Source organism: Haliotis cracherodii, unplaced genomic scaffold (assembly GCF_022045235.1).
Source record: "Haliotis cracherodii isolate W230 unplaced genomic scaffold, xgHalCrac1.p SCAF_5, whole genome shotgun sequence".
Lineage (NCBI taxonomy): Eukaryota > Metazoa > Mollusca > Gastropoda > Lepetellida > Haliotidae > Haliotis > Haliotis cracherodii.
The window spans coordinates 56757841-56774158 of NW_027266308.1; the positions used below are offsets into that span (position 1 = coordinate 56757841).

Consider the following 16318-nt stretch of genomic DNA (forward strand, 5'->3'; position numbering starts at 1 on the left):
ATGGAATGCATGCTTTTCTGTAGCAGTTTGTGACTTGATTTTATACACGTTTACTGATATTGAAAACCAAACTTTACTTGTTTGAAAAATACACTAAAATATTGGTGCCACAGGAACTTTTGTTGTTGAGTAAATAAATAAGTACATAAAAATAACACAATTATTGAAAGACATTTATTTATTTTTTGTTTCGCCCGCCCGCTCTCTAATTGATATGGATGGCTTAATGCAAATGGTTTCGGGCAAGTGTGCCTCCCTGCCAAAACAGAATACAGAATCGCATATGTAAACACTGCAATTAAAAAGCTGTTGTTTGTTTTAAACATATTTTATTGACATATATGGTCAACAGGATTGGGCAAAAGTTCTTCAACTTAGGTGGCCCTTTCCCTAATGTATATGTACGGACATTGATTATATATATGTAAATATATTACCTTTCAAAGTAACAAAGAGAAATATATTTACATGAACATCGTTTTGTAATTTTCTGTCCTTTTTACCACTTAGGGTACAATCGTTTCAGTAAAATTTCTCAATTTTAACCACTGTTCCTACCTATGGAACCTATTGATAAATAATGTTATGTAATGACAAATGATCTTTTTCGCAATCCCTATCCGCAACTCTGAACATCCTGATATGATTCTTGCTGTTTCTGTATTCTTAAAACATGTTTTTATAATGAGAAATGTGTAACTTGATTTAAAATCTATTCATGTACATCACGTGACAAAGATTTAATACCCAATCTGCATTGTACTATGGGCCTTGATGCCTAAATTACTGAATAAACTGTCTGTCTGTCTGTCTGCAGTAAGGTATGCTCATTCTGTTTACCAGTTTTTGATTCTTTGATGGTGGACGATTTTTCAGGTCAGCTTATCTTGAAAAGAGAGGCACGGGTGGCCCAGTCGTCTTAGGCGCCGCGATTCGCTGTGCAGAGTTGCGTCCCTTGGGCACACCAGAAGCCTATGATTGTTGGTTCGAATCCCGGTTCGCCCCGATTATGTTTCTAGGTTTGTCATCACCATACCCGTGCTCGTGGGTTTCACCGAAGTGGTAAACGTCTGAGACCTGCATCACTTCGGGCTTTCCTCCCACATTAAGCTGACACGCCGTGATATAACTGGAATACTGTTAAAAGCGTCGTTAAACCCAACTCACTCACTCACTCACTTTCTTGAAAAGAATAAAATCTTTATCAGACAAAGTTGTTATTCAGCAGTGTTCATCTCAAACGATGAACAATTCTGGTCACATGGACCAAAACATTCATGTCGTTGAGTAATCATTTCATCCCCTCAAAACGAGTGCTTTGTCGTCCAGTTGTTATTGTGTTTTAAATATACGAAGAACATCATTAGGACATATGCTTTCCAGGGATGATGTAGTCACTTTTTGTTTTGAAAACAAATGTCTTCTGATTTACTACAACAAACCAGAAAGTCTGCCCCCACCTTAGGTATAAGTGAATCCACTATATACCAAGAAGGCAACACACGAAGGATAGGACGAATGGACATTTCTGCTACGTTTTGGGCAGGGCATGCTTAACCTTTTTGCGAACACCTGACGTCATCACTGAGTTTCTGCGATCCATTCATATACTTTTAACTGCTATTTTGCCTTTACGCCCAATGGAATCTGTTTCTGAGACTGGTTATTCCCTTGCATTGACGTTTCATATCTATTGTAAGTTGTACAAGTTACTATGCAATATATAAAACCTTTATTTCTGATACTCTTTAACATGGCCCGTTTTTAGGGCTCAGTGAACACGTATGTTGCCTCTGGGAAACATTTAATATCGTGCCTCTGCTAAAAATGTATGTTTTAATGTATAATGTTAAAATGATATGTAGGTTAACAGGGAATAATAATTTAGAAATATTTGTTTCAAAACAATCAACATAAGTCTCCTCTGTTTTCTTTGCTGGTGCTACGAGATACATCGGTGATCGACTGAAAGCAGTGTCGTCCGTTGAACAAATGTGTCCCCAGTTAGGAGGAATGGGACAGTTTTGACATAAGGGGTTACATATAAAAATAAAAACACTCTTCAACAAAAAACAACAACGTACAGGTAGTATGTTGTGCATTGAACATGACGACACAAAAAATCGGGTACATAAATTAGATATATGTTATTGGAAAAGTTTTGGTGTCCTGATATTTGACAAACGGTGCGTCAAAACGAACCCATTGTCGATTTGCAATGTCTTAAACGGCATTGTTTTCACACTTGTTCAAAAATGTCATGGAGGAAAACAATAAAACAAAATGCACGTGCAAGTTATGGCATTCGTAGTGGCTATAAAAAGGCAAGCAATAATTTGTCATTCAATTGTCAACATTTTTCAAGTTCGAAAATGCCGAGACTCAGCGCTGCCGATCAGAACATCGCGATAGGACGAATCCACAGAGGGGAATTGCAGTCTTCTGTTGCACGCCACTTCAACGTCCACCACAGCGCCATTTGCCGCCTTTGTGACCGATACACACAGTTCCATTCCACTGCAGACCGTCCGAGAACCGACCGACCAAAAGTTGCCACCCTGCACAGGATCGCTACATTCGACTGTTCCACCTACATCTTCGCAATGCCACAGCTACGAAGACTGCATCCCTGGTTTGAGGAGGATATCGGACCAGACTGTCAGGAACTATCTTCGCGAGGCTCGACTCCGACCCAGAAAACCCCTGTTTTGCCCCAGATCCATCGACAGCGATGCTTGCGTTGGTGTCCTACCTTACAGCCTTGAGAAACTTGAGACGAGTGTGGTTTAGCGATGAATCACGATTTCTTCTTCACCGGCAAGATGGAAGACAATGCGTTTATCGTCGTCGAAATGAGCGTTTTGCCCCACATTGTGTACGTGAATTCGACAATTTCGGTGGCTGTACGCTCCACTGCACACAGCTTGTGTCACGGTAGATTATCCCCATAATGCCAACATCAACGGCTTGCCCTGACCGTCGAGATCTCCAGATTTCAGCCCAATCGAACACCTCTGGTATGAACTCGATCGACGTGTACGTCAACGTAAGAACACGCTGCAGTTACTCCCACAACTGGCCAACGCGTTACAAGCAGAATGGCGCAGAATTCGCCAGGACAGTGCCGAGGAGATGCAGAGCCGTGATTGCTGCCCGGGGCGGTCACACGAGATACACGAGTTCAGCACAACCTGGTGGCCTTGTGTGACATGACAATGAACAGTTTTCAACATGTGAGTGAGTGAGTGAGTTGGGTTTAACGCCGCTTTTAACATTATTCCAGTTATATCACGGCGTGTCAGCCTAATGTGGGAGGAAAGCCCGAAGTGATGCAGGTCTCAGACGTTTACCACTTCGGTGAAACCCACGAGCACGGGTATGGTGATGACAAACCTAGAAACATAATCGGGGCGAACCGGGATTCGAACCCACAATCATAGGTTTCTGGCGTGCCCAAGGGACGCAAATCTGCACAGCGAATCGCGGCGCCTTAGACGAGTGGGCCACCCGTGCCCCCTTTCAACATGTGACTGTCGAGCTCCAAAATAGTATATTTGTATCTATGATATTTAATTAAATATATCAACTTTATTAGGTACAATAAATTTAATAAAAATATACCTGTGCGTTGCTTTTATTTTGAAAAGTGTACATATCATAATGTTCAAGCTTTCGCGATATTACCGAGGCGCTCGTAAAATCTCACACACTCTAATCAGGCATGTATATGCCATTTTTAAAAACAGAGGTTGCGCGTCAGGGCTTCCAAATCTGTCAACACAAAAACCAGAGCAACAATGAAAAATGGATTTTAAAGAATGCACAACCTCTTCTTAAATGTAAATGCTTGATATAAAAACAAAACACAATGGCTCTTAATATGTACGACAAAGAAATATGTAAATGGCTTGGCCTGTTTATTCAATATCGAAAGGCATGTCACTGCCGTAGTTTCACAGCGGATCAGTCGTGTTGAAGTACAAGGTAAGTTTGTTTGTCGATAACCTCTGTTTGTGTCAATCTGCAGTCACCAAAGTCCCATGTACAGCAAGGATAATATATCAGGTGATGATCTAGAGGATCAACACTAAATTAGGTAGAAACTTTAATCTTTACGTATTATATGTTTCACATATAAAAAGAAGATGAAACTCGTCTTCAATTTCCTGGTTGGTTGGTACAATTAGAACATATACAATTTTCAAAATCACTATCCTTGGTACTACGATATTTATTAACAAGGAAGTTATGGAGAGATATTCTAAAATTACAAAGAGCTCTCAATAGAGTTTATCTTGTAATATGCTTAAATATTTTTCTGGTTGTAACAATGATTCGTACTAGCATAACGCTTGAGAAAGTGTGAAGAGGAATCTTATTGGTGCCAGTTTTGCTGAAATATGTCTAAAATCTTTATTTAAATTAATGTAAAATAGTTTTTCATTACCAGTGTCTTGTGAGGTCCATTCAAAGGAAAATCCAGTATTAGATAATATGCTTCTTACACCAGACACTCAGTTTGTGTTCCCTTCACCATCTGATTGCTTTAGCATTTTGTAACATTGAAATGAGTACCTGTGAGCTTCCATTTTTAATAATTTTATCCAATATTTAACAACAAGCAGGTTGCTATGTACATATATACTACAGCGGCCAGCTTCACCAAGTATTGCCTTATTTGAAGCATATTTACCAATGCATAAAAACTGCTTAAAATACAAAGTATGAACTCTCTCAATGGATTCAAAATAGTTAGTTCCCCATATTTCCGAGCCGTTCAACAAAATGGGTAGAATTTGACCATCAAATATCGATTTGCTGGAGAAAATGAGAAATATTTGTTTTCCTTGAATAATTTATAAACAGGAAACATAACCTTAGATGCCTGTAGCGGTAAGGTATTACAAGCCTTGGGCCAATTTAGTCTTGAGTTTTAAATACTCATAATAACTTGCATTTTTTAAATGTTTATCACCATATATCCAATTTTCATGCTTCGATACAATTCCACCATTTCTAAAAACAATAACATTGGTTTTCTCAATGTTTACTTCTAAACCCCACTTAATACAAAAGGACTGCAATGCATTAAGCTGTTTCTGCGTTGTTTCTTATATCCATCGCACCCACCCTCTTTATAACTCACTGCCAACAGGACTCCCTCCATGAACCCAGTGTTGTTTGTTATATCCATCGCACCCACCCTCTTTATAACTCACTGCCAACAGGACTCCATCCACGAACCCAGTATTGTTTGTTATATCCATCGCACCCACCCTCTTTATAACTCACTGCCAACAGGACTCCCTCCATGAACCCAGTGTTGTTTGTTATATCCATCGCACCCACCCTCTTTATAACTCACTGCCAACAGGACTCCCTCCATGAACCCAGTGTTGTTTGTTATATCCATCGCACCAACCCTCTTTATAACTCACTGCCAACAGGACTCCCTCCATGAACCCAGTGTTGTTTGTTATATCCATCGCACCAACCCTCTTTATAACTCATTGCCAACAGGACTCCCTCCATGAACCCAGTGTTGTTTGTTATATCCATCGCACCCACCCTCTTTATAACTCACTGCCAACAGGACTCCATCCATGAACCCAGTGTTGTTTGTTATATCCATCGCACCCACCCTCTTTATAACTCACTGCCAACAGGACTCCCTCCATGAACCCAGTGTTGTTTGTTATATCCATCGCACCCACCCTCTTTATAACTCACTGCCAACAGGACTCCCTCCATGAACCCAGTGTTGTTTGTTATATCCATCGCACCCACCCTCTTTATAACTCACTGCCAACAGGACTCCCTCCATGAACCCAGTGTTGTTTGTTATATCCATCGCACCCACCCTCTTTATAACTCACTGCCAACAGGACTCCATCCACGAACCCAGTATTGTTTGTTATATCCATCGCACCCACCCTCTTTATAACTCACTGCCAACAGGACTCCCTCCATGAACCCAGTGTTGTTTGTTATATCCATCGCACCCACCCTCTTTATAACTCACTGCCAACAGGACTCCCTCCATGAACCCAGTGTTGTTTGTTATATCCATCGCACCCACCCTCTTTATAACTCGCTGCCAACAGGACTCCCTCCATGAACCCAGTGTTGTTTGTTATATCCATCGCACCCACCCTCTTTATAACTCACTGCCAACAGGACTCCATCCACGAACCCAGTATTGTTTGTTATATCCATCGCACCCACCCTCTTTATAACTCACTGCCAACAGGACTCCCTCCATGAACCCAGTGTTGTTTGTTATATCCATCGCACCCACCCTCTTTATAACTCACTTCCAACAGGAATCAATCCATGAACCAGCGTTGTTTGTTATATCCATCGCACCCACCCTCTTTATAACTCACTGCCAACAGGACTCCCTCCATGAACCAGCGTTGTTTGTTATATCCATCGCACCCACCCTCTTTATAACTCACTGCCAACAGGACTCCCTCCATGAACCCAGTGTTGTTTGTTATATCCATCGCACCCACCCTCTTTATAACTCACTGCCAACAGGACTCCCTCCATGAACCCAGTGTTGTTTGTTATATCCATCGCACCCACCCTCTTCATAACACACTGCTGTCAGCTCTCCATCCATGAGTACATCGTGGTTTGTGTATTGGCATTTGAACAGATCATGGTGTCATCAAGCATGACTAAAAAAGGTTAAGTACCACCTTATTCTTTCATAATACTGTCGTGAATTTGTCATGACATGATATGATCAACTATTGTAATATGAAAATAATCAGTTTGGTCTTGATCTTTCTTTGTAGTATAAAAGAGGAGTGTGTATTCAACGATTAACCGTAATAGTTTAAGTAGCTTCAAAGTTAAATCAAAGTTCAAATCAACTAACAATGGCAAAACAGTCTATGGCATAGACTCACTTGGGTCTATAGGTTAAGGTGAGCTTAAGTGATATTATTGAAATGGTTTTCTTTACAGACAAATGTGTATTAGTGTCTTTAAAGCTATTAGCCTCGAAAACGTGTTTTAATATCCTTTATATGGTAACTCAAATTCAATATTATAATTGTCTGAATACTGGAAAATGTTTTTTTCAAATTAAACACACTCGTCAGAGTGAAGCATCCATTGCAAGCCCATCAGTGCCTGCTATTTATATATCGCAGAAATACATTCCACGATGACGGATACAAGGAACATATCTCATATCCCCGGCCGAAATGGTTCCAGGTGCTTTTCTTGAAAGCTTCCGCTTTATTATAACTTTTGTAAAGATGTTGTAAAAGGGACAACGCTCTCTTGTTAGGGTATCAGATCTAGTACTTGTTTAAGGACCCGTGAAGATCCGGAGTAGAATAGGCCTTCAGCAACCCATACTTGCCGTAAAATGCGACTATGCTTGTCGTAAGAGGCGACTAACGGGATCGGGTGGTCAGGCTCGCTGACTTGGTTGATGCATGTCATCGTATCCTAATTACGTGGATCGATGCTCACGATGCCAATCACTGGATTGTCTGGTCCGGACTCGATTATTTACAGACCACCGTCAAATAGCTGGAATACTGCTGAGAGCGGCGTTAAGCAACAAACAAACAAAACTTGTTTAAGGGTCGTGCCCCACCATTGCTAATTACACATCTCAGACAGGTATTTTATTTAAATCGTCTAGACCAGCAGTTGCTGAACATGTTTCTTAACGCTGCCAAGTGGTACAGATCGCTGACATCGAGTTTTCTTGGCGTGGGTTTGAATCAAATGTTTGATTCAACACTAGAAGAAATCATATAATATGTCCTTTAACAAGAAAGTAATATCCCAAGTAGAATTATAACAGTCTATTAACATTTGGTAAAAGTAGCACTTTGATCAAAGCTATATTTATAATGAATAAATATCATCAAAAACTTTCCCACTTTGCTCATAAACTGAACTGACACTAATTGTTTCCTTACAGTAAAACGCTACCTCCATGTTTACAAATTCAGTAATACTAAATGATATATAGGTTGGTGGGTACACATATCTCGGCCAATGGAAACTGAGTTAAAATTTGACAACAATCTTTATACATGAGAAGAAAATTAAAACCACCCTTTATTGTTTCTACGAAAATGTTTACGATACTGACGGACGGACAAAGACCATAACAAAACATAAGCTCACTCTGATGTTGGCAAATATATAAGTAAAACCAGATGATGGTAACCTCACACAGCAGACCACAAAAAGCACTGTAGAAAAAAATCTAGAAAAAAATATTACTGATGCGAAAGATCTTTTTTAGAGTCAAAGTGAGCTTCATTAGATAACATCTGTCAGGGACAAACAGTTTGACACATTTACTTATGATTCTTTATGTATACTAAATCTGCTTCCAAGAGCATTGCAGTCGAACAGGTTCATTCTGCTTTGCCATATCACAGTAAAGTTTTCCTAGCAGTGACTTCAAACAGAAGAATTTTCCCAATTGTCTTTCAGTAGCTTCTATCTCTTCTTTTGACCATTTTTTCTTCACAGTCTGATAGAACCGTTTGCTTTTTTCTTGTTGTACATGTTGTACCAGTACCTAGAACAGAAAAATTACTAGTGAAAAACATGTACAGGGGAGATTTGAAGCTTCATTGTAGCTTAGTCGAAAATTACCCGTCCATCCCCATCTGCACCTGTGTTAACAATTTGACAGGTGTGACAAAAACTGTTTCATGACAGCAGCAAAGCACAAGTGTGAGAGAGGTCAATGTTCTAAATAATGTCTGCAAAGCAGAAAAAAACCTTATAGGTGCTGTAATTTTAAACAAGTTCAAAAAATTGTTGCAAAGTCTCCTGTTGAACCTGGTTCTGCCTCATAATATTTCATACAAAACACCCCAAACCGAACCAAACACCTCACAAGGAAGGTTGGCCCCTTGGCAGGATTAGTGGAAACCACAATCTTCACTTGATAAATTGTTAAGACACACAAGACTACATGAAGATATGTATATATATATATATTATTGGTATGCATGTACCTCTCCACTCTTGGGTGAGTGTGCCACCAATTGCATGACTGTCACTCTCTGCCACAGGTGAACGTCCTCAACATGCTCAATGTCCTTGTCTAATCCGCCCCAGTCTCTACAACATCTGAAACAGCAAACAATATTTCTGTACTCTTCTCATCAGATATGTTACTACTTAACAAGCATGAAATACTAACATGCCCCACAAATCACAAGTTCTACTGTGTTCTGGGGTTTCAATAAAATATGTACATAGAAGGGTTTTCCGTTTTCATAAGAACATAACGTAACAAAAGTCCTCAGAAAATAAAAAAACCCCTGCCCCGACAGCAAGTCCTACACGAGTGATCTGTCCAACTTGATGAGAGTCCCCTATCTAATCTGTTTGTCCATATCTAAGAGTAGTTATTAAGTTGTCAAAACAATGACATGGAATTGGGATTCGGAACTTTGTATATGTATGTCCGTTGCTTTTTGCAAAGATATGAGTCAGTGGATGTCACACAATTGGTACATGACTTATGCTGTAATTTGTTACAATTACATGAATATAAATTGAATTTATGAATAAACATGACAATGTGATCCAAAATTATGATAACTTATCAATGAACAGAGGTGTAACAAATGATTGAAATTATGTCAAGCATTGAAAGCACCAGTATACAATTTGGTTTTTGTGTGTGCGTACAAAAGAAAACCTTACAGAGTTGTGGCGCCTCAGGGGACTGGACCAACAGTGATCCCCACAATAGTTTATCTCCATATGTCAACAAAAGCACAATACAGTCAAGTCTCGATAACCCGACATGTTTGGTTACATATGATTATGTCGTATTAACGAGTATGTCGGATAAACGAAATAAAGTATTACCAAAGTTTGTGATCGAAAACCAGACAACTACGCGAAAGATACACTAATACAAGCATGATGAAATATAATCATTAAAAGGGAAATATTCATATTGTATATTATGTTGTATATTGCTTCTTCATCCATTTGTTGACAATAAAATTGCAAATATATAGCGAGTACTACACTCATTCTCGTTAGATACCATTTTTACGAAAAGAGGGGACTATCTTAAAAAATGGTATCTAACGAGAATGAGTGTGGTATTTTATTTATTACCCACGTTAAATATATATATTAGTGTAAATACATAACAACTTTCGTTCGTTGACAGACCAAACTGAAACCGGTTGCATAATCTGGCTGCGCATGAATAATGATACGCTCGTATATGCCCAAATATAGGCAATGTTGACATGTCTGTGCATACACATTAACAACATGCGCCTGTAGTTATGTTTACAAACATAACAGCACCGACGCTCGTGATCCTTTTGGAAGAATGTCTTCAACTTATGGTAATTCAAGCGCCATGTTGTTAGTACCCATAAGACACCCATAAGAAAATTTTAAAAGTCACATTAGCGCTGCCCTTTGAATATCGGACCAACAGTCGGTCACAGCTGAATTTATATCATGTCCGTGGCCATTTTGGAAGAAGGAATCAGAGTGTTCGTCAAAGACATTCATGCTAACTGTACCACAATATACTGAAGACGTGAAAATCAACAAACTCAAGCCTGCTTCCATGTCAGTGACAGCTTCGAACGAAGGGCAACGTCACCAACCGTGATCTTCTAACAGCGTTGTCACTAGAGATAAGGTTGGTTGGTTGGTTTCTTGTTTAACGCCGCACTCAGCAATATTCCAGCTATGCTAGAGATAAGGAATGTTATTGTTCACATTTGGGATATTTTGGGCCACATAATCAGAAATCAAGCACACTTCTACGGAGTTTTCGAATGATTTGTATCGGAAATGTTCACTTTGAGTGATCTGGTCGTGCAGTCGTGAACAAACACCCCCCGAAATAGTGCCACAAAATACGCTTCGAATGGGACACTGATGGCACAACAGGATCATCCCAAGTAAGTCTTGATATCTGACTAGATATTTTAAACTGACTTCATTTCACCACGCTTTTCCTTTTACGTTAAATCAACTTGCGCAAGTGATCGGGAGCGTCACGCTCATTGGGACCCTCGATCTATCGGTAGTCGTATATTGCATATGGATATAGCTCGATCATATAATGTCTGTAGAAGCTCTTTGCATAACCTATATATACTACTCAAAAGAAGTTAAGGATCACCTGATTCTTTCATATTACAATAGTTAATCTCTCATGCCATGACAGATTAACATTACCAATATGAAATAATCGGGTGATCCTTAACTTCTTTTGAGTAGTATATAATGCAAACAGAATTTGATTCGTGTGACTATCTTGTTTGGTTTAATGAAGTGTTTGTAAATACCTTTCGTTCTCATGAGATTCAGTTCTGCCTTGTAGTTGCAAAATGAATGACGTCCAGCGATTTTCTTATGAATGAAAAAAAGTAGTCCGACTATGACAGAGGTCATGGTTATCCAATCAAAACGAATAAAACGAGGCCAACCTTGTCGTTCAAGGTTGAGTGACATACTGTTGGTCCGATATGCAAAGCGCGGCGCTCATGTGACTTTTAAATTAGGTGTCATGCGTACTATCAACATGGCGCTTGAATGGGCGATCTTTTTGTTCCATAGGGCAATAACTCTCCTTTTGAAATGATATAAGCGACGGTCCATACTGTCGCTTCCGGTCTGGTTCCCGGATCAATGCGCGCTGCGACAACTACTGACATGTAGAGACGGAGCCAAGCTAAAGAGTTATCCTGTTGCACCTTCGTTCAAAAACGGTCGTTTTTAACTAGCACATATTTTGTAGCGATTATTAGTTTATAATATCAACATTTGTTCTTCAACTACAAGACGAATTGTCACTTTGGAATATAGCGGGAAAAACGTCATGTAAAAAGGTATATTGCCACGGTATTTTCTACGTCAGAAAACAGCGAGGCATTCTGTCAGTCTGGGCTAACATATTGCATCGGTGAAATAATGCAAATTCATTTTATTTATCAGCCTTTGTGTTATTTCCCACAACAATTCAAGCATTCAAATCTCAACAAATACTACCACGGACTTCAATTTAATAACATTAGTGATACGCCAACATTTGCAGCACACAGACATCTTTGACAGGCCTTTACCAATGATCTATATAGTAAGAATACATCCGTGCCTTTACAAATATTTTAAGAAGAAATAACGTTCAAAATAATACAACTGATTTTTAATGTTACTTTTTATATCAAAATTAAAGTTGCATCTGAATATTTAAATTTATATTATTTTTTTTTAGAAATAGGCCCTCATAACATGTGTTCCACCATTAAGTGCTCTAAGTCATCACAGGTGTTAATTCATTGATCCATCATTTCTTACAGAATTCTGATACTCATGCTCTTAAAATAGTAGTTAATTACAGAGATGTGTCCCAACAAACAACAAATCATACTGACTACCCCCCAAAATGTGTATGATGCATAAATAGATCTAAATCATAGTTTTATCTTCTTGTTTTATTAACATAACATTTATTTTAATGTTGACAAATTATTTCCCATACAAACCCACACACTATCCTGCTGTATCTAAGTATCCTGATTTTCATTCAACAGTACTTCAAGACACCTGCAGTATATGTAGATATTATTATCATATAGCAAATATGAATTGTATATGAAAATATGAACATGAAAGTTTATCATCAAATCTTCTGATGGTTAAATAAATGCAAATTGAACCCCACAGTCAATCTATGTAGATAAATGGATATATTTATGTTATTTGTTTTTGCATATAACAGATTATACTTACATATGTCACAGTCAGTGTCTATAATAAGACCCAATATGTTCTTGACTGAAAATTTCAGTCAATATGCATATTGACTGATTCACTCAGGTAAGGTATATTTTTTCTTAAATTTTCATTCATTTATTATTGCCCGAAAAATAGGACCGGGTTTTAGACTGACTGGCTGAAATGACTAAGACTGCATAATCTCCTCAATTTAATTTTTTGGATCTATTTTGATCTTATCAAGATCAAAGTAACTTATGTAAGAAATAAAAAAATGTTTTCACAATGAATTGATTGATTCTCCAAACCTGAAAGAATACCAGAGTCCTTTTTTATGTTACTTATCTTTATTTATTAGCATAATATTCAGTTCAGAAACAGACGACAGCTAAAAAGTCATGCATGTGTAATCAAATACTAGTACACATGCACAAGTGTGCCAAGATATTAAATAAACTAATAAGAGTCCTTGTGCAATGCAGATATCTTTTGGTGTGAAGAGAAAAAAGAAATGATACTCCCCTAAATTTCAAAAGACTGAAAACCAAATTACTGGCAAGTCTTAACAGTGTTTAGAAACTGAACAAATGGGATTCACAATTATTGAAATATAATCATGGTAGTATTTGGCAACAAACAGCTACCATTCATGTACATAAAATCCTTGTATACAACATGCACCAATTAACCCTTAAATATCAAAACAGATTTCAGTGATTTCCGTTTCTTTTATTTTGAACATTGAATCATGATATCTGGTTGATGACGTTATTTTACAGTGCCTGTTACTCTTACAATTTATTGAGAACATTTCCCATTGCTCTCTGTTATATATCTGAAAAATGCTTAGGCCTACATGTGTTGCTGTCAATATTCACGACATTGAGGCTACGGGCAACGTTGCATGAGACCTTCACATTTCGCGTGCCGTATCGCCTCACCGTTGTACATACTGCAATGCATGCATATGATGTAGCCTGCTCGGCGATGCAACAACATAGATATAGGAACGTATACAAAATCTACTTAATTTTCATATTCATACATCAAGGGCAACACTTTAAGTACCGATTGCAAAACGTCAACGACTTGGGATTGAACGATCAGCTGATCTCACCGCATCGCTTCGAACGCCTATCTAGTGGATAACTATACAATATAATCAGTCGTGGTCATCCCTGATGTATCATTAATTCAAGGAACATTTATTTCCGGACATGGCAATAGATAAATCACTGTTTAGGCGAAAAGATATGCTGTCCACACACAAGCATGACTGTTGCCGACAGAGGTGAAGCTTATACTGGTTAACTGTCTATAGTCGTCATAGTAACATGTAGTGCTCTATCGCGCATACCACATGCGCCGTCAGTTTAAGGTTGGACCGTCCGGGTCAGCGCACCTAGCGGGTTAGTGAAGGGAAGATAAATTGAAAAAGATCGCCCATTACCATAAGTTGCAGAAATTCTTCCAAAAGGATCTTGAGCGTCGGTGCAATTATGATTGCAAACACAACTGCAGGAGCATGTTGTTAATGCATATGCATAGAGATGTCAACAATGTCAAAATTTGGGCATATATCATTATTCATGCGCAACCAGATTTTGCAACCGGTTTCAGTTTGGTCTATCAACGAACGAAAGTTGTTATATGTTTACACTTAAATATATATTTAACGTTGGTAATAAATAAAATACCACACTCATTCTCGTTAGATACCATATTTACGAAACTTGTGAACTTTCGCTTTCGCTCGGGCAGATACCATAGAAAGTCCACTCGTTTCGTAAAAATGGTATCGAACGAGAATGAGTGTAGTATTCTCTATGTATCTTACCACCTGTATCTGAACCACGTGAGTAATAAACATGTGATATTCCATGTTAACGAAAATAGAGCCACTTCTCACTATGAATTTTCTTTGTAGTCCAATGGCAGTGTCATCAATTAGGACAAATCATCAGCATATAACAATAAAAACAATTAATAAAACCACTTGACCCACAGAAATTCCTCTGAGACCACTATTTCTAACATAAACATTTAAAACGAAAACAGACTGAGCACACATAATTTTCTTACAAAACTTACTGAATCAACTCAATACTCTGAGATGGAGCCTTTAGATGTTCCAACATCCCTCTGTACTTTAGAATATAAGTCCTTGAGAACGTCATGCAGTTCATCGTGTTTTCATAATTGAAAACCACCGCAACTTCCTTGTTACAGTAAAAGCTAATCAATGGTACACTATCCTTTCCGTGTTATTCAGGAATGTTCTCAAAGGAATCGGCAAATATCTTAAGTCGATCATTTAAAACCTTTGACACAAAAATTATGTCCGATGCAATTCCCTATTTTGACTTGTACCATATGTTCCCGTGTCTTTTCAGGTTATCGATAGACCTGCATTTGCATGTATTTGTGACGGGTGCCACAGTTGGGCAGGAAACGCTCACCTTTACGCGAACACCTTGTATCTTTACTATTTGATAGTGATTCATAAACATATGCTCTGTCTTCAAGGCTCCACTGCCACACTTCAATTCTGCTGCCCACCTCTTCACGGTGGCAGAGGAAGGGGCATCCTTCCTTCTATGGAACAGTTTGAGTTTACAGTCATGTTTCTGCAAGTACTTTATCACTGTATGTTCTTCAAGTTTGTCCATTTCCCTGGCTTATTTTACTGACTTGTCTCAACAAAACAATTTGCTCAATTGACTCAGTGTTTTTTGGGATATACCCCTGTGAAAACATATAATGTCCACAACAAAGACTTCATTAGAAGCAACTTCTCCTGAGAAGTCATCAGTAAATAGATACCACACTCACCCTCGTTAGATACCATTTTAATGTTCTAATTCGCTTCGCTCAAACGAACATAAAATATTTACCATGTACAACATACGCATCTCAAGGATTATGCCTACTGCAGCTGACAAGCGAGCAGGTTTGTTAACAATCACAAATAAATACACTCGTCAAACTCGTAAACAGTGTTTCAAGTCGAATCCACGAATCTGTCAAAACCGCCTCCGTTTTCAGTTACCTGAAATATACAATTCCAAACTAAAATTGTGACCAAAGCAAACGTGATGTAACAAGTTTTTGCAGTTGTTGTTCAGAAAGGTTTGAAATTATAATCATAATATACTTATCTTAAATTATTCTTCATCTGTGACTGCTTTTTCCTCCGTGTTCCTTGTCTCGGTTTTGGATCCCAAGTGTACCTTGACCAGCAACTTCCCACATCATACCAAACGCATCGTACCACTCAAATACAATGATCTGCCATACGGCTCAGTTTGGCCCAACGGCTCAAATTTGTCCAACTGCTCAACTTTGCCCAACGGCTCAACTTTGCCCATTGGCTAAACACTTCAATACTTTGCAACCTCAAATTCTTGAGCCAATATTTTGCAAGATGTGAAATATGCTCGCCTGTGTAATGCGAAGACCTCGAATGGTTCAACACAGTCAGTGAACACTACACGTCACCTTCCTCACGTGACTTCGTGACACCACATTCACGTGCAATATACCTGGCTGCAGCAGG

General features: G+C 38.6%; 1 protein-coding gene across 3 annotated transcripts in view; it reads right to left on the reverse strand.

The window, feature by feature from the left end:
* Positions 1 to 3826: 3826 nt before the first annotated feature.
* Positions 3827 to 16318, reverse strand: part of LOC139443470 (uncharacterized) — a 56382-nt gene continuing 43890 nt past the window's right edge. For all 3 annotated transcript variants that reach the window (XR_011651734.1, XR_011651733.1, XM_071224454.1), the window contains 2 exons: positions 9009 to 9123; positions 3827 to 8563 (listed from right to left, as the gene is read on the reverse strand). Coding sequence is in view for 1 of the 3 variants with exons in the window: in XM_071224454.1 (XP_071080555.1) it covers positions 8360 to 8563; positions 9009 to 9123 (319 nt within the window). In the remaining 2 variants the exon portion in view is untranslated. The remainder of the gene's footprint in view (positions 8564 to 9008; positions 9124 to 16318) is intronic.